Here is a 27,083-nt window from a genome sequence, read left to right as displayed (position 1 = left end):
GCATAATAGCCACAACTGAATGACTTTATCCAGCATCAAATACATTTCTAGCTATTATTCGACATAATTATAGAGAGTGAGTAGAGTTTCTGCTATTTTGAAAACATTGTTTCCTAAAATTATATCATCAAAATAGAATTTGGTCTGCTGCTTTTTAATAGAAAAAAGAAGTCATTACATAAAATTTTCTTCTTATGTCATAGCATTATTAATATTCCTAATTTGTAATTCAATGAAAGGTAATATTGATGTATTTCAAAACCTTTTGTCTTCTTTAAGATTATAATATTTATTGATGATCTGAATATGCCAGAAACGGATATGTATGGAGCACAGCCGCCCCTGGAATTAATCAGACAATTATTAGATTTGGGAGGAGTTTATGATACTGAAAAACTTACATGGAAGGTACAGTATATGCTAAGATTTTGTTCATGTTAAATATTATTACTTAACAGTAAATTAGATATTGCAAAAACGTCAAGTGCATTAAGTGAGAAATTTAGAAAATCCAGTGGTATTGACACGTAGAACAAAGTTGAGACCCTAATTTAACCATGCTAATTCCATCTTTGCAGGTGAGCACAGGTCCATGGATTCATGGAAATTCTACTTTTAGTACAATTAAATCTTAGTAAAAATTGCAAGTATATCCTATAGATTTAGTGTCTGAGTCAAACAGTGCTCACTACTGTTAAGCACATTAATAGTTAAATCAAATTTTTCAGTGTGTCAGCAGTTAATGCACAAGAGAAAGGCTAATTAAAATGTGGCCTAACAAATCCTTCGTTTCTGTGTAAGACCACTCTGCATCTTTATTTTTAAGAACATAAATCAAGATTCCCAGAAGCATCGCGAAGTCAAAAAAAAATTCCCAGGGAGGTATTTCTGTGCAATTATTTTTGTTACACTGAACCAAATCAGAATGGGGTTAAAATTAAAAAAAAAAAATGCACTTGTCTCCTTATTTGATTCCTTCTCTGGAAATCATAAGCCCTACGTTCTAGAATTGACTTTATCACGTAAACATTCTGGGCCTCGGTTCCTCGTCCATACACTTAGATCATTGCATTATAAACAGTTTCGTGTCTTAGACAAATTTGGGCCCAGGATCCTGGATGACAGACACTGGCTGGTGAGTAGCATCACCTCCAACACCAGTCAGACTGTCTGAAGCAGCCATCAACCCAAGGCAGAGAGAAGAATCCAGATGCAGGCTCTCCCAGGGAGAATCCAGGAGACCAGGAGGCAAGAACTGGGTCTGGAATACACAGACTGATAAGAAAATAGGCAGACTTTTTATGGGATTTCTGTGCTGTGGGCGTGGGCAGGGGCAAGAACTAAGCTGTTAAAGGCACCTCGATGTGAGCCGACTGTGGAAATCTTATGGTAAGAGTCACCCAGCTCTACAACACTCTGACGTTGCACTATGTCAAATGGCTGTTATTCCATACGCAAGCATCTTCTCACCCCAAGCCAACCCTGGCTCTTCTGAAGACGTACTCACCAGGCTCTTCTCATTCTTCACTTATCACCAGAACCTTTAGCTTCGATAACCTATTGCTTATTTTCCACAATCAATGATTGCTTTGTAAAAAATAAGCTGTTTCCTGATGACATTTAGAAAGCTTCTTAGAAGTCATGTGTCTTGAAGTTCCATTTGAGGATGGATTACTTCTAAGAAGATAGATTTCTATTACCATCATGATTTTTGTTTTTCAGCAAATAATCTTTTTTACCTAAACATTTAAAAATCTTTTGTCTGTTTGGGGCTGAGAGATGGGTATATATTTCACTTTCTACAGATACATTTAGTTACTCTCCGTTTTACTCTTCCCACAGAATATTCAAGATCTCTCTCTAGTTGCTGCTTGTATTCCTCCACTGGGTACCAGGCATATTAGCCCACGTCTCCTCAAACATTTTTCCATTCTAGTATTGCCCCATCCTCCACAATGTGCCTTGCATACTATTTTCCAGGTAATACATATAGTTCGTTTTCTGCTAAAAAAAAAAAAATGTAATTTCATAGTGTAAGGGAGAAATGTAATAACTTAAAACCACTAATATTGAAAGAAAATTCTCTTAAGGGGATGAATTTTATTCCTTGTATTTATGGCCTAGCATCATGCTTTGTCTCTAAATACCAAACACATAATTTAGTCTGCATAAGAAACATATGTGGTGTGTGTTTAATGAAGGTTTAAAAGGTAGATCCCCAGACTTTATTCTCAGAGATTCTGATTCACTTTATCTGGGATAGAGCTCAGGAATCTGCATTTACAAGCACACCAGATTTTTGCTAGTTTGATTTATTCTTTTCATTTTCTTACGGAATAAAAAATAATGAGGGAAAATTTTCTGAAAAATCTCTTAGAAAAAATGGCTCAGGTTGAAGCCTAGTTTGATTAGAAAAATAAATCTTATGCAAGATTATTAAATTCTTCAAAACTAATCATTTGTTTTTCTTATAATATCGAATTGAAAGATTAATGTTTAAAATTGTTTTTCTAAAAGTACTTAGTAATTCCGCAGGTGATCAATAATCCACACCTCGAAAAAACCTGATAGAAAGGAATATATATACATATACTAATCCAAACTGAGGCAATAGTTCTATTACTTTATATTTCTTCTAGCAACTTCCACTGAGGAGTGAAAATATGGAAGAATTTCCAGCACACCTGGTACACACACAGATGGGACACAAAGCGTCCCCAGAAAACAAACACACCAAACTAGGACCAACTGGAATTTTCTCCAGTATTAACCCAGAATGTCTTTTCACTAGTCTGCCATCTGTTTAAAGTGGATTCTAATTCCTTACATCTTAAATAAAATTCATCCTCCATTACAATATCCACAACTCCTTTTTAGTAGGAGTTAGCTAGATGTAGTCTGTGCTTAAAATTTTTGGCAAACTAAATTATAAAATTTCTTCTTCAAGGCTCACTTGGGCATATATTTCTCCATCAATAACTTCGCAGCTGATGTTCAGAAATGTAAGGATCAAATAATAAGTTGTTCTCTAGCGGTATACTACCAAGTATGTCAGAGCATGTTGCCAACTCCAGCCAAGTGTCACTACATGTTTAATCTTCGGGATATGTTTAAGGTTCGTTTTAAAATTATCTAGCTTACTTTTCAAGTCTAAGTCGAAGAAATGTAATTTACTGAATTGACTCTCTCTCCCATTTTCCTTACTCAACGATACTGTCCACATTAAATTATTAAAAGGAGAAAAAGGGGAAATTGAAATTGATTAGTTTTGCTATCTGTTAGCAGCTTATCCCATGAGCTGGTCGACAAAGAATTGCTAAAATAATTGCATGCAGAGAATTCAAGGATAAAACCACTAAGATTGTTAGAATATTGGCTAAGATTCTCAGCAGGGGAAGAAATGAGAAGATTATAACATGGATTTTGGTTTTGCTTTATACCTGAGATTTTATTGCAGATCTCAGAAAATAAAAACATGTATGCATTTCATAAACATGCTTGAATTTTTACGAGTCCAGCTTCTTACACCAGGGAATGTTGCCAGCAATGCTGATTTAGTCATCAGCTTTGGTCAAATACGTAATTTTCAGAATTAAAATGTTAAAAAAAAACAATGCTTGAATTTGATCTTTCATTGCTATGGGACTTTAGCCCAAAAGAGCACATATAATGTTTGAAATGGGTTATAAGGGTTTGTTGTTGTTTTTTTTTAATCCAAGATAAGAATCTTAGAATATAACTTAACACTGAGAACCATCTCTATATCTCCGCCAACCTCCTAAGCCGCATGTACCACAGGAAACACTCATGGCTGCCCATCCTAGCGAGGCCCCCACTGGACGTGGCTGAGGAGCGCTTAAACCCAGTGATGTTTTCCCTGATGTACAGCTTGCCTATCTCATCAGAAATTCAGATTATCATTTCTAGAAGTTGACAATTCTTATCTTGGATAACTTCCTATTTTTATGGAAATATAAACTTGCAAAAATTGAGCCTTTACTCACATAGTTCCCACTAATGATTTTTTTTTAAATGTCCTCTTGAAATCCCCACTAGCTTCTCCTAGGACTGCTGCAAGCCGAAAAGTCTGTCGTTAACTCCAAAGACATGGTCGCTCTGTTCTTTGTGCATGAAGCCACCCGCGTGTTTCACGATCGCTTAATCGAACATACTGAAAAGGGGCTTTTTTATCAGTTTCTTTCAAAGGAACTTGAGAATTATTTTAAGGTAAACTTATATTTTAAAAAAACATTTTAAGTGGTATCTTAGGCAAAAGCGTTGTTTTCTAAAAGTACCCAGACATTTCTATAATATGAATGAAAAAATTGCTGTCGATTCCTTCTTTCACTGGAAAATGTCTAAGTGTAGATTTGACATGACAGAAACGACACGGCCTTGTCACCTTTGCTCGTGTGCTTGGCCTCAGGAGCCTCGGATCTGCTCCTTTCCCGGTCACCCTCTCTCTCACCTATGAGTTAGTTCTATGAAAACAAAGCCAGATTTTTTTCCCTTCCTAAATCTCCAGAATTTTACATCCTCCCTTACTTCCAGTTGGTGTTTGATAAATACATCTGGGATGAATGGATGACTAAAGGAATAAATGAAGGAATGTAGAGACTTTGCTAAAATGACTATCTAAAGAAAGCACGTTCTTGTCCCAGGAGAAATTCTACACTCCCTCCCTGTAAGTGCCAACTGCGATTCAGTTTTACAACTTTGCTAGACCAAGGAAGAGATGTAGAGGCAGCAGACGATGAGCAGGTCTGGCAGGAGTCAGCCCTATGGACGGCAAGAACAACCACAGTGCCCCGAATTAAGACATATTAACCAAATCTTCCTAATGACCTAAGGACATAAATTACTCCTGTGAACATTTGGGTTTATCCAATATCATTTAATAACTGTGTTCAGCCGGTTGGCTTTTTAAAAAATAAAACGTGATAACTCTTTATTATCTTCCAATAGATTCAGTGGACCACAGAAACACTGATGAATGATTCAACTGTGTTTGTGGACTTCTTGGATATAAATAAGCCTCATAGAAAAAAGATCTATCAGAACACCAATGACTACCGTAAACTCGCCAGTGTACTTAATGAATTCCAAATGAAGTTGAGTTCAACGTCTTTGGAGGTAAAACATATATGTATAAAAATCTGAGAAATACTGTCGTGTGTGTATATATTTATCCATATATGCACACACATACAGAGATAGAAAATCAAATATCTTTAAGCTGTGTGTGTGTGTGTGTAACAGAGAGAGTTCAGGAAAAATGTGTGCCCTCTTATTTCAAAGCAGACCATTAGAAATAATTTTATGTTGTGTCATCATGTGTTGTCTCATTTAATAGGCGGAAACACACGAGGTGCACAGCTGAGGCTGTGGGGGGTTGAATGAGGAGAGTTAGGGGAGTCAAGAAGAGAGAGAGTGGCCCTGGGCCCAGAGTGGCGACAAGGAGCAGCGAAATGGATGAGACTCATCTACTTGTTTCACAGCGTTGTCGTGGGCAGAGATGCATTAGAACAGAGACGCCGGCAAACTCGCAGATGCCATAAACCAGTTTCCTAAGACTCTTCCTCCCACCACTTATTCTACCCCAAGACGCAGCAACAGGAAAACCACCCGGATGCTGCTGTCCTTTTTATCCTCTTCCCTCAAGTTTATGAACCTCCCCTCCCCCACCCCCCGCAGAATACTGGCATAGAGACAGTCGTCACTGTGCGAATTTTCCATAAATGTAAACCAGTGTACTGGGTCTAGATTACTACATTATTAGAATAGTTATTCTCACTTCCGTATCTTTGTGCATAAAACCATAATGAACATTTTTCTGTGCCTGTAATCAGTTTGTCACCTTTCCTCTGCTAGATTTCTCATTCCATGGTGTTCTTCAAGGAAGCCATAGAACACATTACAAGAGCTACAAGGGTCCTTCGGCAACCAGGGAGTCACATGTTACTGGTAATAATTTAAATTTTTCAAATGTCTTTAAGTTCGTAAGATAAAAATTAAGGATATTTAATAAAATCTGCTTTGCTCGCAGAAGTTTTATTTATCCAGACTTTTTGTTTATGAAAGTTTGAAGTCATCGAGTCACAGGACAAGATTCTTGTCCTCTCAAGAGTTTGCATAAGAAGTTTATCAGCACATGAAAGTGTTATTCGTCTGTAGAAGGCACATGGTGTGAGTTAAAGTGGTCGATCTGGCCCCGTCATATTAATGCTGAGCGTATTCTCAGCATTAATATGCTATCTATGCCGGGGGATATTGACTTCGAAATAGTATACTTACTTGAATATTGATTGAGAAACATGAGTCTTTGCATAAAATTTTACTTCGCATGAAAACGAGTGAGAGTTAAATTCTTGGAAAATCCCAAATACCTCAAATAGAGAAAAGTTTTCAGAAGACTAAATAAAATCAAACATATTTAGCCGATTATGTGAATCACATTATTTATGACTGTTTATTATTTATGTCTATTATTTAGTTATTTATTTTATACTTTATGTATTATTTAGTCATTTATTTTATACTTTATGTTATGTAATTCACATCTTTTTTTTTTTTTCCAAAAAGGTTTTTCCTTTGACATTCAGAACAACTAGAGCTTTATTTAAACAGCCCTTTATTTAAACAGATAGGTACAAGACTAAAACGAATTAAAAATGGGAAAATACAATTAAGGCGGAAAATACAAAAGCAAATCTTCCCAGCACCAAAACTATTCTTCTACTAGCCTTTCCCATCTCATGAATGGCACCACCGTATACCTCCTGCTCTAGCCGGAAACCTGGGAGCCTCTAGCTCTTGACACTTTCCTCTCGCTCCCCGCATCCAATCTATCAATAAGTGCTGACAGTACCACTTCCAAAATGTATTCGAAGCTGCCCACTTCACCTGCCCCCGCCCCATTCAACACCCCATCGCCTCCACCTGGACCGCTGCAGCAGCCTTCTCTGCTCCCCCCATCTAAACTAGCATGCCCTTTTCTCCTCCCCTCGGTCCCTGTCACTATCCCTTTATTTCCTCTTAATTTTTCTTCCTAGTCCTTAGCATCATCTGACCTTATCCATTAATTTTTCATTATTTATCACGTCTCCACATTCAGAACATAGCTCTATAATATAGAACATAGCTCTGTAAGAGCTATGAATTTAATATGTCTTATTTCAACTATTAATAGACGTTTCTGTTCCTAAAGGGTATATGATCTTAAGTTTGCTTCTTTTTACCCCAAAGGGACTCTTGCTTTTCTAATAACAGGTAGGTGTACAAGTTCTCAGTTCTAAAATTCCTGATAATGTATTCAGAGCAATATTTTTAAAGTCTAACACTCAGCTAGAACTTTGCCTTCTTAATTTATCTACCGATTTTTTTTATAAACCTATCTTCGATCTCAGAACCCCTGTTTAAAATACAAAGTAAAATATGGCAAATCCCTGCTTTCTCTCTAATCCTGACTATTTTGCCAGTTAAACACCTTAGATCTTTGCCTTGGGTCAAGCTAACACGAGGGTTCAATTTTGCGAAACAGTCACATGACTGGAGGCTGACTTAGTATGTGGGGCTTCGGTAGGGAGATGCAGCTGGAGGGAGCATGATGATTTGATGAAGAACATTCAAAATAGATTTTTAAAATGAATCAAATGATCGTAATGTAGGTCAGTCAATTCAAATGAGATTATTATTAAGGAAGAAAAAAGGAATCATACGTGACTTTTAAAAATATTTCTTAGTGCAACTGGATTGTACTGTCAAACTAGGAGAGCAAAAAAACAAGTAAAGTCGTATTTTGATTTAAGGCTTTGCATAAAATTTTATGCAAAGGATTGTTGCAGACAACCTATTATGTAAATGTTCAGTTTTCAACAAAAAATGACAAGACATGAAAAAAGATATTCAAGTGTGAACTACACAGGGGAGAAAGTAGTCAATCGAAAGAGACTCAGATGCTATGCAAGGCAAAGACTTCAAAGCAGCTGTGACAAATATATTCAAATAACTAAAGGAAACCACATTTGAATAATTAAAGGAAAGTATAAAACTGTGACTCATCATCAAAGAGATAGAAATTATTTTACAAAATTGAATTTCTGGAGTTGGAAAGTACAATGAATGTGATGAAAATTTCACTCTAGGGGCTCAACAGCAGATTTAAGCTGGCAGAAGAAAGAATCCGTGTACTTGAAGATAAATCAGTAAAAATTATTCAGTCTAAAGAAAAGTGAGAAAAAAGAATGAAAGAAAAAACACAAAATTATAAAGACCTGTGATATACCAACAAATGTATCCAAATATCCATAATGGGACTCTCAGAAAGAAAGAGAGACAGAAAAAAATTTCGTAGATATAATAACCAAGACGTTAATCTTTACATCCAAGAAGTTCAATGATAGTTCAAGAAACTCCAAGTTGAATAAACCCAAGTGGATCCACACCAAGTCACGTCATAGTCAAACTATTAAAAAAAGAAAAAAAAGACAAAAAGATAATTATCAGGCAGCAAGAGAAAAACAGATCATCATGTATTAGGAAATCTTAATAAGATTAGCAAGCTGACATCAGAAACATCAGAAAAACAGTAGAAGACATAGTCAAAGCAATGAAAGAAAAAACATTGTCAGTATTGCTATATTCAGTAACACTATTATTCAAAGAATGAAGATGGATTAAAAGACATTCCCAGATAAACAAAGACAGAGAATTTGTTGCTATCTTACAAGAAATACTAAAGGAAACATTTCGGTCTGAGCGGGAATGACATCAGATGGTAACTTGAATCCACATGAATAATAAAAAGCACCAGTTAGAGTAATTTCATAGTTAAATATAAAAGACAGTGTATTGCTCGATCGTGTTTAGATTATGTTTAGCTTTCTAAGAAGCTGCCGAACTTGTCTTCCAAGGTGATTATGCCATTTTGCCTTCCCACCAGCGATAAGTGAGAGTTCCTGCCACTTTGTATCCTTATGTTAGCAATTCTATCATCAATATTTGAGATTTTGGAGAATTTAATATATGTGTAGTTGTATCTCATTGTTTTCTCTAATGACAAATTATATCGAGCATCTTTTCATATGCTTTCGTAAAGTGTCTGTTTGTTTTTAATTGAGTGGTTTGTCCTTAGGATTTTCTACAAACAGGATCATGTGGAATGTGAATAAAGAGCGTTTTACTTGTTTATTTTCTAATCTGGATGGCTTTTTTTCCCTTGCCTAACTGCACTGGCTAGAACCTCCGGTATGGTGTTGAATGGAAATTGTGAGAGAGAACATCTTTGCTTCGTTCCCAGCCTTAGGGGAAAAACATTTAGTCTTCACCATTAAGCATAAAGCTAGCTGCAAGTTTTTCATAGATCCGCTTTGTGAGGTTGATGAAGTTCCCTTCTACTGGTTTTTGCTGAGTTTTCTTTTTTAAATCATAAATGGTGTTGGATTTTATCAAACACTTCTGCATTTCTTGAGATGATCATGTGTTTTTTGCTTTTTATTCTATTAATATGGCGTATTACATTTTAATGGATTTGGGAATGTTAAACCAAACATCCCAATAAATCTTACTTGGTCACGGTGTACATTACTTATATGTTGTTGCTTTTGGTTTGCTGATATTTTGTTCAGAATTTTTACCACTATATCCACAAGGGATATTGGTCTATGGTTTTCTTTTTTCATGATACCTTTCTCTAGTTTCAGTATCAGGCTGATACTGGCCTCATAGATGAGGCAGAAAGTATTCTCTTTTCTATTTTCTGGAAGAGTATGTGAAGGATTGGTTTCATTTCTTCCTTAAATGTTCGGTAGAACTCTCCAATGAAGCCATTTGGCCCAGGGCTTTTCTTTGTTGGAAGTTCTTAACTCAATCTCTTTTTTTGTTATGGGTCTATTCAGATTTTCTATTTCTTCAGTTCAGTAATTTGTGTCTTTTTAGCAAAGTGTCCATTTCATCTAAGTTAACTGATGTGTTGGCATACAGTTGTTCATAGCATTGTCTATAATCCTTTAATTTTTATAATGTTGGCGTTTACAGCCCCACTTTAATTTCTGATTTTAATAATTGGGTCCTCTCTCTTTTTTTCTTTGTCAGTCTAGCTAAGGATTTGTCGATTTTGTTAATCTTTTCAAAAGATGAACTTTTGGTTTCATCGAGAGTATTTTTTTTTATTCTTTATTTTCTCCTCTCATCTTTATTATTTTCTTCTTTATGCCTGCTTTGGGCTTAGTTTTCTTATGTAGTTTTCTAAGGTAGAAGGTGAGGTTATACATTTGAGATGTATCTTATTTTAGAAATGTAGGCATCTGTGCTATAACTTTCTCTCTAAGCACTGCTTTAGGTATGTTGGATGTTCTCATTGGTCTTAAAGTATTTTCTAATTTGTCTTATGATTTCTTCTTTCATCCATTGGTTCAGGAGTGTGTTGTAAAAGTTCCACATATTTGTGAACATTTCAAATTTCGTTCCATTACTTATTTCTACTTAATTCTATTGTGGTCAGAGAACATACTTCATATGACTTCAATCCTTTTAAATTTATTGAGGCTCGTTTAATGGTTTGGCATGTGGGCCGCCCTGGAGAATGGTCCATGTATGCTTCAGAAGATCGTGTATTTTGCTGTTGTTGGGTGGAGTCTTCTTTATATGTCAATTAGGTCAAGTTGCTTTACAGTATTGTTGAAGTCTTTATATTCCGAACCACCATGCTAAGTGAGAAGGCAGATTCCAAAGATTTCATATTGCATGATTCCATTTATAGGAAGTGTCCAAAAAAGGCAGATCTGGAGAGACAGCATATGAGTTGTTGCCTGGGACTGGAGGTTGGAATGAAGATTGGCTGCAAACAGGCTTGAGAAATCATTTTGGGGTTATGGAATGTTCTAAAAGAGATTCTGGTGATGGTTGCATAACTCTGTAAATTTACTAGAAATCATTGAATTGTAAACTTAAAACAGGTGTGGTCTGTAAATTATATCTTAATAAAACTTTTTAAAAGGTAATACTTCATCATAATTACCAAGAGCATTTATTGTTTATTGCTCAAAATAAATAAGAAAGGACTCACCTAAATTCTGATAAATGAAGAGGAAAATATTGACCATGATATAATGATTATTTATAAGCCTATCCATGTTATTTTTCCAGATTATCTTATAAGTGAAGTTATATATTTCAAGAGGTTATGAAGGCAAAGGTGAAAATATTGAATGTATATGAATTCCTTATAAAATTTTAATAAAATACTTTAATTATGTTTAATATATCTCCCCAAAAAAGTTATAAAACTTGCCTAAGTATATTTACTATCTAAATTTCAAATATATCTAAACAGAAATTTATACATTGAAAGATTCCCAGACCATATATAGGAATCATATGTTGGATTTTTTTTTTTCTCCCAAAGATTGGAATAGATGGATGTGGAAAAGAAACTTGTGCAACATTGGCCTGTTACTTGACAGAATATAAAGTCTACCAAGTGCCTGCATCTCACAATTACGCCTATTTAGAATTCAAAGAAGACTTTAAAAAGATGTTTATTCAAGCAGGATTAGAGGGGAACCCCACTGTTTTGATAGTCGCTAATTTAAACCTGGATCAGGTAAGTGCTTTTTGTCTTCATTATTTGCTGAAGTTTGATATTTAAATGGCCCTCCAAATTTAATATTTGGAAAAGAAAATAATCTATAGTATTTTGAATCTATCATATCAATTCTTTTCATTATTCTCTGTCCTTACCCAGTTATAGCCCATAGAGTTTATATATCTGTAATCATGATATAGATGGTTTTACATAAACATTACAACAAAAGCATTTTCTATGTCTGCACGGTTTTCACTTTAATCTACCGATTGGAAGTAATTTATCTGTGTAGATAAGTCATCCATCTTATATGCGAACTAATCATCCATCTTATATTCAAACTGTACAGTTTTCACTTTAATTGATCGATCGGAAGCCATTTATCTGTGTAGATAAGTCGTCCGTCTTATATCTGAACTAGTTTTGTAATCTGTGTTTTAAAAAAACACTATCATCTGTATCCACTATCTGACCATGTAATCTGCAATGTGCTCTCACAGAGCTGAGGCTTCTGATTCTCTCCTTTATCCTTCTGCTCTCATTCGACCATCAAGTTTAGGACTGTCCTTGCAGGATATACTTTATTTATATAAAAGCGAAAACGTTAATCACTCAACTTTTTAAAATTTTGTTGTTTTTGCATAAGTTACACCCTTTCACAGCCAGAACACATAGATTATATTTCCTTCTTTGTGGCAAAATTTCAAGGGAACATTGTTTATTATCTGTGATCCAGACATGTATATATAACTATTAGTATTGTTCAGACTCTCGTCTTATTTTTTCTCCTAATTCTGGGCTTCTCCAGAGGTGTGTTTTTCTTTCATGTCTTATTTTGAGGGTAAATCTAAGTGCCATGTCATATCTACTATACTCCATAATATCCAGTTTTCTGGTTTTGCTGTATATTCTCTCCTTCCCAATTTACACAACCTTTTCTGTTGATCGGGTTGAGGTTTCTGCCAGACACTTCCATTCTGGGTTTTGGGAGATGCAGTTTCTCCCGTGCCAGGAGCCTGTGGGTTCTCATTTAAGAAAGAATTTCTCGGAAAACCACTATCAGATGAAAGCTGAGGTGAACACAGCTCCTCTCCTTCCGTGCTGTTCAGGACTTCAAGGCCATTGGATCGCCTTTCCACACTTTTCAGATTTCTTCTGACCATATCATTGCTTTCCACATGAATCAAAAAAAAAAAAAATGGTTTTAGGACTTTGTAAAATTAACGTGTCAAGTAGAACACAAGGCGTCAGATGGTGAGTCACAAATTAGAATAGTGGAGTTTGTTACTACAGGTCCTCGAAAGGCCACACAGGGAGGCGAAGGCAGGCTGCAGGCAGGGAGAGAGGGGCAGGACCGGGAGCATACACGTTTATTAACGTCCTTGTGTTGTACTTGGGAGTTTCCGGGCTAGTGTCAGATTAGTCAATTCAAACTTAAAGAGTGGGGTTTTGGTAAATCCCACAGGGCGTTACCTAATGGACACAGAAGACTTACAGGTGCTGGGAGGCGGGGAGACCGTTGATCACAAGGGCTGTTGGGAAATCGTATCAGGAACTTACATTGGCTTGTGACTCTGCTGGCTGCTGTCTCGGGCATGTGCTCACATGAAGGGGCTAGTGTCAGTTTAATGCCTCGCAGGCCACTTGGCCAAACAAGATGAGTGCCAAAGCAGCAATACCTTGGAATAATATAGTTAAACTTTTGACAAGTGGGTAATAATCAATGTGTGTAAGAAGCTTTGGTGGTTTTCCATCATATCGTGTCTTAGGTAAAACAGGAAAGCAGCTAGCTCTATGTCACCTCTGTTGGCTTCTGCTGGAGCCTGCCCCACCCTGCTCTCTGCCCATCCTTACCTGGGCTGAAATACCAGGAATGTGTGAGTGTCTGAGGAGTATCCTGAGGAGTCAGAAATGCCAAGGATACTTTTCTTTTTAAAAAAAAATGAACAAACAAACTTGAATTTACTCTCAAAACCAAAATGTTTATACTTTTTAGAACTCCTCTGGTAGTATTTTTACTGCTCTTTCTCCTTTTTACCTTTTCCATTCGATTTGGAACTCTTTATAGAGATGAACTTGATTAAATTAAAATAATCCTTCAGCCGTGTTGTTTCTAGTTTGTGTAGTATTCAATGAAAAAAGCGGATGCATTGAGGTCTTCTATAAACGGCTCGAGGCACAGTCTCTGCTCAGTTCGTGTATCCGCCCCTCCTGTGCCGCTAGCCCCAGTGTGTAACACAGGTGTCTGGCATATTGTCTGTATCAAACATGCATTTCTCTAATGGTTGAATAGATAAATGGATGAATGAAGCTTATTTGACTCAGGGGGGAAAAAAAAGATATTTATGATTAACCTCAATTTTCTTTAAACCCTATTGCTTTCTCAGTTTGGTGTGCTTAGAGTAGAATATATGAATAATTTACTCATTCCTGATTAAATATATGCTTCCTCTAAGGAGGCACTGTTAGAAGATTTGAACAGCATTCTGAATTTGGGAAAAATACCTGACATGTTTGAAAATGAGGAGCTGGACTCCATCGCACTAAGGATTAGACCTCTTGCTGAACAGTCTGGTTATATGGATAATAGGCAAGCTTTATTTTCATTCTTCCAAAAGGTACTGTTTTTTCACGCATTGAGTTTATCAAATTGTCGTGTTAATTTAAAAGTAGACTATGTTTATAATTCTGTGCATTACTTTCAAGTTGGGTAATTTCTTTAGTTCTTTAAATGAGTTTTTAAAGTTAAAATAATGACTGCCATCGCTACACTCAGACCCACAACACTCTTAGGCAGGCCAAAGGTTAACGAAGATCTCAGCCTCCCTATTAAAGCCCAAAACAAATAATAACAGCTGGAGGCAATGACAAGAGATGCAGGATCCCAGGGTGATTTCTTAACACTGAGATTCCTTCCTAGCCAATGAGGTTTTCATTTCAGTCATGCTGGTAGCAAGTGTGGAAAGGCAAGAAACGAGAATTCTTTTATCCCTTTAAATAGCCCTAAAATTGGCCAGGAGCTGATGGGTACAGAAAGAAATCAGCCAGAAAAAGCAGGGGATGTTTAGAATGAACTCAGCAGTTGGATAGCTGTGAAGGGGCCAGTCTTATGAGAGATATAGACTAGACCGATGACCTAGGCTTTCCATGTCTTTAAGGCACGATGACCGGCCAGGGGCTTGGTGAGCGGGTAGATGTGATTTACCTAAACTGAAGGGTTCAGTGGGAAAGTACCACAGGTCAACTTATTTCTGGTGCCAGTTTCTGTCTATCACGGAGTCATTTGAAAATTCAGCTGGGCCACCCTTCATTCCTCAACAGATACTCTGTGATCTGGAACAAGAAGCTGTTAAAAAAAAATTCCAGAAATGGAATCCACAATTGAGAGAGAGCATTATCATATGAATGGATGCTTGGATTGAGTTATATTTTAAAATGCCTCACTCTTAAAGGCTAAAAAATAATAATAATAATTAGGGGCAATATCAAGAGATGTCAGATCCCAAGAAAGAAGGGACAGTAATTTTCCTGATCACATGTGGCACTCTGGTGCCCTGCTACTAAGTAGGTTTATCTAATAGATTGTAAGTGGTAAAGATCAAAGAAATTCTCATTTGGAGTGTAGAGAACGGTGCGCTCCGGAAATGAAAAATAAATCAAGAATCCCAGTTAGAAATATATATATCTTCCAAAAATGATTTGAAGTGTCTTACAAAAATAATCAATAGTGAAGGCACATTTTACGCTGTTAATATTAGATATGTTCAAGTAGGAGCTGGCATGGGTAAAGCAAAGACAGGTAATTTCATTTGGAATTTAAACATTTCTGTATGGTGTGAATTTTGCACAGAGCCATTTAATTTGCTTTTATAAAATTCTTGAAGACAAAAAAGAAGAAAATGTTACACTTACAGCCTTCTTTCAACTTTATCTTGCTAATTTGGCAAAATAAGGTTGCTTGATCCTCAAAGATATTATCACTTTGTACAAGTCGAACTCTTCAAATTAAAAGAAATAGTAACTCACCGAGGCTGCTTTCAGAAATGTGGTTTTATTATAAAGTGATATGTTGAAGTGGGAAAGGAATCTGTGCCCCATGGCCAGTAATTCCAAGAAGTCAGTAGCAGCAGAAGCAGCATAACTTATGGAGGGAAAGGTTTAATGGGGGGAAAGGATGCAGGCAAACTTCATAGAAACTAACACTTTGCCTGGACCTGCAAAATTGTATAGAATCTAATATTGCTTAGGCATCATCCTTCAGCTCTAGTAGCTTATTAATATCTCCCTGGTGCTCCACCCACAACAATGGTCTCTGTTTCTCTCTGTGACTTTAATTCATGGCCATTTCTCACTTTGAGTTTCTGTGGGTCTCAAATGCACACCACCCTAGCGGAAAGCGTTGATGGTCAGACCCATCACCATCTGATGTAAGGGTACCTACTGAACGCAACTCCAGCACCAGGCCACCTCACGAGAGTTGGCTTTTACAGGGATGTCCTGGAGTCCAGTGTCTCCCCTGCATGGTCCATCCAGCTGAAGCCAAGAGACTGGGGTCACACAGAGCAGCACCTGGCCACTTTCCTCAGAAGAGCTCCGTGGGACTCGCAGTTTCCCTTGGCAGGGCTCTGGCTCACTGCACAGTTGGCCAGTTTACTGAGTAAGGGAAGAATTGAAACACGTTTAAAACGGAATTTGCAATATAATCTTTTTTCAAAGTAGTCGATTACATTTTAATGACTTTTATTTTCATTAATTTTCAGAGAATATATAAAAATTTTCATATTTTCATAATAATGAGTCCTACAGGACCTAACTTCCGCCATAATTGCAGAATGTATTCTTCTATGATTAGCACTTGCACGATTGATTGGTATGAAAAGTGGCCAGAAGAGGCTCTTTTTGTTGTAGCCGACTCTTTCTTAAGAGAAAAGGTGGACTTAGAGAAAAGAGAGGTAAATATAACTTCTTTAAAAAAAAAAAAACACAAAAACTTAATACAAAGGAAGTTTTCAGATGATTAACTGAATATGACAGTATCATGTCTCTGAATAGCAAGGAACTTCATATGGGCAAAAACAGGCAGCTCTAGGCAAAATTACGAGTCAAGTGTTTGTCTTGACTCTTTATCAACTTCCTGTCTCTTTTGCTCCCTAATTCACCCGATTTCGAAGATGCCCAGATTCCTTACTGCCTGGGTCTCTTCACTATTCTGTCCCCATGGTGAGCAGTGCATTTCCATGAAGGAACACAACCTCCACTTTGCACACCAGACCCTACGATAAGGATGCTGCAACCTTCTGTGTATTTCTTGTAAATTCCTCCGGCTTGGCTGCGACAGCAAAACTACAAAGAAATGAGAGCACAAGCCACACACAAAAGTAGCTCAGGGTTTGAGCTGCAAGTAAGAACCTCTTTTAGAGTGATTCAGCTGAAGATCCCATGGGATTTTGACAAAAGAAGTTGTAAATGCATAGAGGCCTGAACCTAGAGAGGGGCTTGCAGCCTTACTTGCCCAAGTGTTCGAGGAAGGCCAAGGCCAAGAAGGGTAGCGATAGGGTAGAACCAGGAAAAAAAAATGTAGCTGGGTTAAAAGTGACAAGGTTGTTGGCTGGGCTTGGTGGACTGGAGATGCGTGACCAGGACAAAGTTATGTCTAAGTCAATATTTTCTCCAAAACCAAGCAAAGGAGATTCTCTTTCTACTCTCTTTCTATATCTAAATAGTAGATAATAGATAAATGATAGATTATGGATGGATAGATGGACAGACGGATGGATGGATGGATGGATGGATGGATGGATAGATGGATGATGGTGGATGGATGGTGAATGGATGGTGAATGGATGGTGGATGGATGGTAGGTGGGTGGATGGATGGATGGATGGATGGATGGATGGATAGATAGATAGATAGATAGATAGATAGATAGATAGATAGATGATAGATAGATAGATGGATGATAGATGTAGATATATAGATATAGATATAGACACAGATATAGATATATAGATATATAGATGATATAGATAGAGATACAGATACAGATATAGATATATCCGTATATCTTTTGAGCCTTTACATTTTGCAGCTTTATTTTATTTTATTTTACAAGGAAATTGAGTATCTTGCTGTTGATAACCTACTTTAAGAAAGAAAGATGAGAGATAAAGAAAGCACCATAAACCTGAGCCATTGACAATGGTGTCCTAAATCCTTGGCTGGCTGCAGCGGAAATGAGGGTTCAGCCTAGAAGAAGGCGTCTGGCGTGTCGTTAATCGTCAGCCACGTTGTTGCCGCTTGCACCCTACCCCATCCCAACCATTAAAAATGATATATTCTTGGTCCCATTCACCCAGGGCCTTTTTCTACATTCTCGCACCTCAAATTGATAAACTCTTTCAAGTTATTCACATTCGATTTAATCTTTTCAAGGTGTGTTTGGATCGCTTTCTCTTAATTCTTGAAAATTATTATTTTTCAGAACTTGAAAGAAAAGCTCGTCCCAACGTGTGTCCAAATCCACAAAAGTATAAAAGACTTGAGCATAAAATACTTTCAAAAAACCAGAAGGCATTACTACATCACTCCCAGCACCTACTTGAAATTCATGGAAACCTTCGCTCACATTTTGAGGTCGCAGGAGAAGGAAATGCAAACGAGGAGGTGAGGCTTTGCGACCAAATCAGAAACGTGCACTTTACATCGGTGCTTTTATTTGTATCGACAGACACAAACACAAAATAGACCAAATCTGCTTTTTCAGCGGGAAAAAAGGCAAAAGCTGCAGAAGACCTGAAGGGAAGGTGGGTGGGCGTTAGGAGGCTGCGCCCATCAGGACAAGGCAGGCGGATGCAGCCGGCGACGAGGCAGGGAGCCCTCGTTAGGTGCACATGGTTTGCTGCTTCCCTAGACAAGGCAAGAGTAGCCATAGGTGCCACACCCCACGTCCCTTGTCCCTTGGGGCCACAGCAAAATAAAAGGAGCCTGAGACTGCAACGCAGGTAGGATGCCCGGCTGCTGAGCGCATGCGTCGAGCTGCGGCCAAGCAGTTTTGGAGTCTCCTGCTGCACCTGCGACAGGGGGGGAGGAAACGTGCGGCAGAAAGTCTCATACCTCGTCAGAACCCAGGAGACATGGAGAGCTCATGACAGCCTCCCAGGAAGCTACGAAAGTGACTGGAAGCGGCCTTGTAGCATCTGCTCACAGCATCCGAGCCGTCATGTTCTAGGAGGATGGCGGGGTGTTCTGCCCGGACCTCCGTCAGTTGCGGCTAAACCGTGCCCACGTGTGACCGATGGCGGGGCAGGCCTAGACAGCTCCATCCCATGACCTGTTATATGGCTGGCTGGGAAAGAAAGGGCGCCCTGTCAGATACCTTATTCAGTGGTACTCACGGGGGCTTGGACCAAACCCATTCTATTAGGCAGCATTGGATGAGAGTGGCCATGACTGCACCTCCCACCTGGCGGATAAACACAGTCAAGCTCCCTGTCTGGAGCCAAGCCAGTTAGGAATGTGATTAAGAGGCATTAGCCTCAGGAAGCCAGCAGGAAGCCCAGGGCAGCGTTTAGACGTTTAGATGAGGTTCTGTGCTAGGCAAATATAGGCCTGACTTTTACATAAGAAGTGGCAACATCAACAGCAGCATTTTGGGAGTCAGGGTCTAATATTATTAAGTTTTTGTTAGCAGAGTCAGGTGGAGTGTGGCAGATTCAACGCCAATTAAATTCAGAGCAGTTGCTATAGTCTGTGAATACGGTGAAGCTAAAAGGAATCATTTCGTTCGTTAAGTTTATATTGTCCTGGCGTTTTAAGTAAAGGCTGTTCTCCCCTAGAGTTAGCAGTGCCTGGGGTCTTTCTGAAAGTTCTTAGGTTAAGATTTTTGTTGGTCAGCGGTTAAATTGAGGGTGAAGTCTGGGTAGATCGGCCAGATGCCCTGTCGATAAGAGTCAAGAGAAACTAGTAGATCCTCCTTCCACCTCTAACCTCCGCGTTTTGGAGGTGTCCCCTCTCAACCTCATAGGTTGTTGCTCCCTATTCTAAGCCACGTGATTGCGTGACCAGTCCCTGTCACAATCACATCACCTTTCTCCAGTGTTTCCCATGTCCGCCCCCGCCCCCCGCCCCAGTATCCCCAGACACGTCCCCAGGCGGCTCAGTAGTTTGTTCCTTATATATGACGTAGGATCCTAGAACATCTCCTGGCCCCTGGCGCGCGGGTCATACCAGGACCACCTTAAAAGCTGTCGTCACGTATGCCCGGTCATTATCATTAATATTCATAGCTGCTTACATCCATCCCGCACAGCTAAGTGGGAGAAGAAGCATCAGCTTACAGGTCCCCAGCTCCTCTCGGCTCCTCACACCTTTCGGCAGCCCAGTTTCCCAGGGGTAGATGTGGGAGAAGAAAAAGCGGGGAGGGTTAATGCTGTGGTTTGGGTCTCTCACAGCCAACGTGTGCCTCTTCCCAACCCCAGAACTCATAATTCAACATTCTGTTTAAATGGGAAGTCTTCTTCTGCAGAATGACCACATCTAAAGCCCAAATTGCCTATCCTGAGTGTGAGCTTCAGTTACCCAATTACCTTTTTCAGTTTGTCCTTTAAGAGTTCATTTTATTTTTAATAGCACCTGCTTCTTGATATTTTTACAGATTAAATGCTAAGCACACTTGTTCTAGCATACACAGCACAGAACAAATAGTAACTCTGAGTAATTAAATAGACTTGTATTTTAGGAAGATCACTCTAGTATTAGATTAGACTGGGGAATAAATTGGAGAGATACAAGAAGAAAAACAAGGACGTGGTTCCATGGTGTAGCGGTGAGCACGTCTCCTTTACACGCAGAAGGTCCTGGGTTCGTGCCCCAGTTCAGCCACAGTCCATGGCACGGTTCAGCCATGCCACCCTGAACAAGCCCAATGTCTGATCTTGGAAGCTAAGTCAGGGTCGGGCCTGGTTAATACTTAGATGGGAGACCACCTAGGAAGACCAGGTGCTGTAGGCATAAATAGTAATAATAAATAATTTTAAAAAATAAAAACAGGATTTGAGAGTTATCGTAGTAATCTAGATGAGAAGTCCCTCTGCCAATACCACATAACCTTGATTACTGTCACTATGTAATCAGTCTTACAATCAAGTGGAGTGATTCTACCCACTTTGTTATTCTTTTACACAATTATTTTAATTATCCTAGTTCATATATCTTTCCATTTAAATTTTATAATAAGCTTGACTATCTACAAAAAACATCTGACCGCAATTTCGATAGGAACTGCATTAAACCTATTTATAAATTTGGGGAAAATTGACACCTTTACCCTGTTGTCTTCCATTCCGTGATCACGGTATATGTTGCTTTGCTAATATTTTGTTGCATCTTACACCTGTTAACACTTTTTTTTTTCCTTCAGGAATCGTTTCCATATGGGTCTATCCAAGATTCTAGAAGCAACCACTCTAGTTACGGATATGCAGGAGGAGCTCTTGATTCTTGGCCCTCAGATAGAACAAAAGACAAAGGTATATTTCATTTAAAATCTCTTTTTAAAGATTTTAAAGTTTAATATCAAACAGTGTTTGAAAGCAAAGTCTCTGGTATTTGACAAGCATGGATTAAAATTCTCACTTTGTTACCATGCAACCGTGTAATCTCTCTTAGTCTCAATTTTCTTATCTGTAAAATGAGGAAAAGAGCAACAGTAATAGCAAAATATTAACATCATTATCTTTACTAATTAAATGTGAGAATAGGTACATAACTAATAATAAAAATTGACATAGAAAATTCTATAGTTATTAGTTAAATCCATCTGAAATGTGCTGTGGTCAGTTGCAAGCTGCCACGTGTCCTAAAGATCATTACTTGTTATTATTCTTTATGTGTATGACATGAAATGACATTTATTATAGTCATCCCTCAGTCTATTAAACACATATATTTCAAGCTGATTTTGATCAGTTTTATAGGAATGAAATAAGCTATTCGAATTTCTCTTTACAAAAGATCATGTCTCTTAAAATTCATGTTAAGAAGAATTGTTTGGTTCATTAGGAAACAGAAATCTTAATGGAAAAACTACAGAAAGATTCACAAGTAGTTGAGAAAGTTCAGATGCTTGTCAAACAGGATGAAGAAATTATGGCAGAAGAAGTACGAATTGTGGAAAACTATGCTCAGGTAAAATTAAAATACGATCATTAAAAATCATTTGGAGATTTGCAAAATCATTTCCTAATCCCCAAATTTAACAGGTCAGGCTTTTTAATGTATAGTGCTCCAACTTTGGATACTTTTCATATTTATTGAGTATCTACAAATATTTATTGAGTATCTACTACACGTAAGACACTATCAGATGAAAACAGGGTACAAGGACACAGGGTCCTTGTACTTGAGGGACCTATAATCCTTACAAGAGACAGATAAGTCAGTTCTTCTGGTTACAATGAACAGAAACTCATTCAAGCCATGTCAGAACTACACGTGGCCTCCAAGAGGAACATCCGCAGGAAGTAAAGCAGCCCTGGGGACTATCCGTTTGGTGCGTGTCGCTTCCCTTATTGACCGAGTAATTCTCTCTTTTTAAACTGACCTGCTACTCTTCTCAATCCTCTTTAGCCAGAATCCCACCAGGAAACAGTCTGCTGTAGCAGGTAACCAAATGTTCAGTAGCCCCACCCCACCTCTCAGAGGAGGCAGAGAATGGAGTTTCATTTGTCTTCCATAAGCAAAGGTTTTTAATCAAGCAACTCCGGCAATTTATAATATCTATCATATATATGTATATATATGCCTATACCCCTAATATCTATGTACTTATTTATACATGAGCTACTCTCATTAGCTAATGTCCCAAAGCGCAATAAATACCCAGGTTTATTGTGAGCAGTAGCAAATGTGAATACATATTTCCAATGGTCCTTTTAGTGATTTCTAAATATTTGTCTGGCTTCTCGTCAGAGCTGAATAGATCATCCCTGTTTTCACCTTATAACACGGCTGAAGAAGAGTTTACACCAGGGATGAGAGAGGTCTCAGCCTGCCCTTTACTCCTGTCCGTGTTTTAAGGGCTAGTTTGCCTCAAACTAGGTAACATAGTCAGTAAATCTCCTTACATGAAAGCGAATACTTATTTAGAGTAAGTAAAGAAATCAGATAATATGTAAATGTTTAAAAGCTGACAATTATTATAAACATCACGAGGTCTAGAAAAACTACAATACGGTTTAGTAATTAACTGCCTTCCACACCTCCTACTACTTTTTTTCTGCATTTTTTCACTGTGTACTGATCCCTTCTTCACATGATAATGATTCTGTAATATCATCTCCTATAAAATCTTTAGTAATGTTGATTAAAATGTGCTTTTCATTTCTGATAGTTTGTGAAAGTTTTTGTCAACTTCATAACTCATCACTGATAATGTCATGAACATTTTTATTAGTATTACTTTCAAATGTGATCAAACTAGCAGTGGCATTTCGGTTTCTTGGGCAGTGATTAATTTTAAATACTGTTTGAATTGACAATATTCATTAACCAGTTTTCCATCGATATCTTCATAACTGAGGTATTTTCTGGTATTTATATTTTCATTAATGTTAATATGTCTTGCAAACTCAGCCAAAAACTTGAGTTTTTCTAGTGTAATTATATGATGCATTTGTCACTAATTGGGTTATTAAACAGACCCAAACCCAAATCATTACTTCTATCCTAAATTTATTTTTTCTCATAATGAATTCTTACTTTTGGTATGATCTGAAAAGTTTCATTACATTTTACTCCACAATCTCAAAATAATCTCTATCAATTTTAACACACAATTACTTTTAACATTCTACAAATTTTTGTCTTAATTATTTATTCATAAATAAAAATTAAAATGATAAAATAAGACACCTTTCACATATATCTATACAAGGAATCTGTAATTTCTCATTTATTTCATCGAGACATTCTAAAACATCTTTACCTACACCGCCATGCTTACCTAAATACTCAGGAATTCTAATGAACTCTTTTGCTCGACTCCCATCAAAAAAAAAAAAAGGAAAAATAGATAGTAGGTTTAGAATAGTAAATGCTGCATTATTGAATATACTCATGAAGAACTAAACTTCCATTCTGAGGAGGTATCAGTGAAAATCTGACCGTGGACCTTATAATTTTATACATCTGATAAAGGCAAGATTCCGCAGACCATTTTATACATCTGATAAAGGCAAGATTTTCCGCAGACCAGATTCTGGATCTATACGTTGCAAACCTTGTTTCTCCTCCAGTACCCACACAGTTCTGGTGCTGGCCACTATAGGACAAGTTTCTATCACAATATGACTTCTGGCCCTGCACCTCAATGTCACATCGCCAGGAAAGCTGGAATTTTTTTGGCAGTATTTCTAGAAGTCACTCCTTTTAGAGCTAGCTTGCAATGACTTAATTATATAAAGAAGTGACTGTGAGCGACATAATTATAATTCCCAACTGTGCTCCTTACCCAGATCCTAAAAATGTCCGTAGCTATTTCGGTGCCACCTGACTACAGGAAACCTGACAAAGAGTGAGTCAGAGTGTAAAGAGAAATTATTCTTACCTGATTCCAATTAAAATGTCTTACTTTTGCTAGTCTGACGAAAACACGTGACCTTACAAACATATTGGCAGAGCTCTTTCCTGGGCTCTGAAAGGGACTTATGCAGGTGAGAAGCTCTGAAGCCACCTCTAACTGAACCACTCCTCAAAAGGACATCGTGAGTCCTTCACTGAGTCCGTTAGAGAAGGCAGCAACCACTCAGTGTTTCTGCTTCTCACAGATGGCTTCTCATCGGGGATTGAGCAACACCCTTCATTTAGGTCTGTAAAACACATTTCCGACAGTGTAAGCATGTGTGTACGTACCTAAGTCAGAAGCATAATTTATGGACCTTGTAAAAATGTCGAGTTGTATTTTCCAAGTTTAAAATATAAAAATGTTAAATATGCAACTATATTCATTTATATGTATTTGGAGGCTTATAACTTTATTGCAGAAAACTGCCAATGAACTAAAAAGCGTACTGCCGGCCTTAGACAAGGCAATCGTGGCTCTAAATGCCCTGGATAAAGCTAATGTCTCTGAATTAAGGTAAGCAGTTTATCTGTTTCTATTGAGTTGGAAAAGCTCAGGATAAAGCATAAATACGTGGCAAAAGTTACTAAGTCTCTATTCCATTTTTAGATTAAGTCATGTTTACCCATCTTGGTTACTTAAAAAAATTTTTATGTGTGTTATATACTGTATCTAATCAATGTTATGGTTCCATCAACTATAAAGACATGGCAGTATTTTATGTCTCCTTAAGAAAGAAAAAATGCTACCAAGTAAACTATATAATTTGCCATTGGTTACCAACTGAATCTCAATCTCAGAGATGTAAAAACTGTGCATCTTAGAATTGTTAAAATACTGTATTACCTGGACTAGAAAGAAAAGCCATAGCGATTATATAAACACCTGACCTGCAGTTCCAAAAATAAGAGGCGATGTTTACAGCGCTGCCGTTTATGTGAGTTTAGCTGTAGAGCGTGGGAGATCTGTAGGAACGCAGTAACGCACATCTGGTACTGCACTGTTGGCCATTGGCACAAGATGGGAAGCACTTTCCCTTGTCCCCTTTGCCCAGCTCAGCCTTCCCTGTGTGTGTGGGAAGAGCAGTTAAAGAGAAATTCATAAGGAAATGCAAGAGAAATGAAATACTTTAAGGTACAAAGATTTGAACCTGATGGCTCTAACTTGAATCTTTAGGGGAGATAATTTTTAACGTAAGCTCTTCAACTCTCCAAACAATTGGAACTGTCAGAATGTGTTGAGTTTTCCACTATTTACAGAAAGATGCAGAAATATGCAGCACATCTCCAGTGATATTTATAACATGTTATTAACTCTAGGGATAAGAATAGCAAATGGCCAAAAAAAAGGTAGGGGGGAGGGTTTAATCAATGTATTTTTACAGGAAGAACAGAACATGTCACAAGGCTGAAGGTGTATTCCACTTTCTTGCTGCTTCTTCTGTTATATCAATGTATTTTTACAGGAAGAACAGAACATGTCCCAAGGCTGAAGGTGTATCCCACCTAAAGTTGCATTTATTCAGCGGCTACACTGAGTACACACTGTGTGACAGGCCCCATTCTAGGTGCCAAAGTCACAGCACGTAAACGTTGGAGAAGGGCTCTCTGCTGAGTGACAGTGAAGCGGAGAACTGAATGAGGTTTGGCGTGGCCCAGGAAGGAATCTAGAGAAGGAGTGTTCTAAGCAGAAGAAATGGAAAGCACAAGCGTCTTAAGGCAGACACGTGCTTGCCGGTTTCAGGAGCTGCTAAAGACCGGGATGCCTGACACTCTGTGAGCAAGAGGGAGAGTCAGGACATGACGCCAGAGAAGCAGCAGGGCCCAGCCCTTCCCCAGCAGAGTCCCCTCTGTACCTGTGACTTTGTTCCGGAAGTTCTATTCTCTTAGCTTTCCTTCGGCAGGTATTCCCAAGGGAGAGATCAGCTCAGATTCCCTTCAGCCTGATTTCCATGGGGTGGTGTGGTGTAGTGGTTAAGCATGTGAGCTCTGGTACTGAGCGTCCTCGGTTGGAATCCTGGCCCTGCCACTTTCTAGTTACATCGTCTGTCTGAGCCTCAATTTCCTTTTTATGCAATAACAGATGTTGAGGGGATTGGATGAGTTGAAACATGTTAAAATGCTTAGAATAGAGTCTGGGATAAGGCACGCGCTCAGTAAAAGTTACTTCAATGCTAAGAGGTTTCCTCGGATCAAGTAGGTCCTTTTTCTTGCTCTAGTGCAAAAAACCTAAAGAAAACTATCCTTGTCCTTGAATTCGTCCTTGAATTTTTTTTTAATATAGTCCTCGTGAGGTCGATAGTGTACATTTCACTTCATTTTAGTAAATGAAATGCCTTACTTGGTTGCTATTCTTAGGATATGCAGGAAAGACACCTAGCAGGTGCACAGTTTAGTCCGTTCTCGTTCCTAGCCGCTGTTTTCATTATCAAAATGCAAATGATTGCCCGTGACAGTACAGTCCTTTGCCAATTTGCAACATTAGCCACAATAAGAAGGAAGAAGAAAGTAGAATATGCAGATCGGAGTAAACCAGTAAGGGTCCAAGACAGAGTGTTTCTGTGTAGCAATGGAGGACTTTAAAGCAAATTGTGTCGACAGGACTCGCTTTGGATCAAATATCTGGTTCTGGAAAGTGGCGCCTACATTAAACTATAGTCAGTTCGATCCTACTTTCCCTTTAATTTACGTTAACATTTCATAGATAATACATTTTTGTCTTAATTTGACTACGTTCCCATCGTGATTGCTTTAAAGAGAGTCGAGGTGAAGTTGAGGGAAAAGTTTGTTTTGGGAACTCTCATTCCTCCTCCGTGAACCTAGTCTCTTTCTTGCTGCTCCTTTTGTTATCTTTCTCATTATTTCAGAAAAGCCAGACTGA

At 38.1% G+C, this 27,083-nt stretch overlaps 1 protein-coding gene across 1 annotated transcript in view; it reads left to right on the top strand.

The window, feature by feature from the left end:
* Positions 1–24,723, top strand: part of DNAH14 (dynein axonemal heavy chain 14) — a 150,563-nt gene extending 125,840 nt beyond the window's left edge. Inside the window, exons 47-57 of the mRNA XM_006916239.1 lie at positions 280–408; positions 1,843–1,980; positions 2,948–3,115; positions 4,057–4,227; positions 11,405–11,602; positions 14,041–14,202; positions 16,345–16,536; positions 18,066–18,247; positions 21,003–21,111; positions 21,644–21,769; positions 24,625–24,723. Of these exons, the coding sequence (XP_006916301.1) occupies positions 280–408; positions 1,843–1,980; positions 2,948–3,115; positions 4,057–4,227; positions 11,405–11,602; positions 14,041–14,202; positions 16,345–16,536; positions 18,066–18,247; positions 21,003–21,111; positions 21,644–21,769; positions 24,625–24,723 (1,674 nt within the window). The remainder of the gene's footprint in view (positions 1–279; positions 409–1,842; positions 1,981–2,947; positions 3,116–4,056; positions 4,228–11,404; positions 11,603–14,040; positions 14,203–16,344; positions 16,537–18,065; positions 18,248–21,002; positions 21,112–21,643; positions 21,770–24,624) is intronic.
* The last annotated feature ends 2,360 nt before the right edge of the window (positions 24,724–27,083 follow it).

Source organism: Pteropus alecto, unplaced genomic scaffold, assembly GCF_000325575.1.
Source record: "Pteropus alecto unplaced genomic scaffold, ASM32557v1 scaffold65, whole genome shotgun sequence".
Classification (NCBI taxonomy): domain Eukaryota; kingdom Metazoa; phylum Chordata; class Mammalia; order Chiroptera; family Pteropodidae; genus Pteropus; species Pteropus alecto.
The sequence above is the reverse complement of the archived record's forward strand: the minus strand, read 5'-3'. Positions and strand labels throughout refer to the sequence as shown.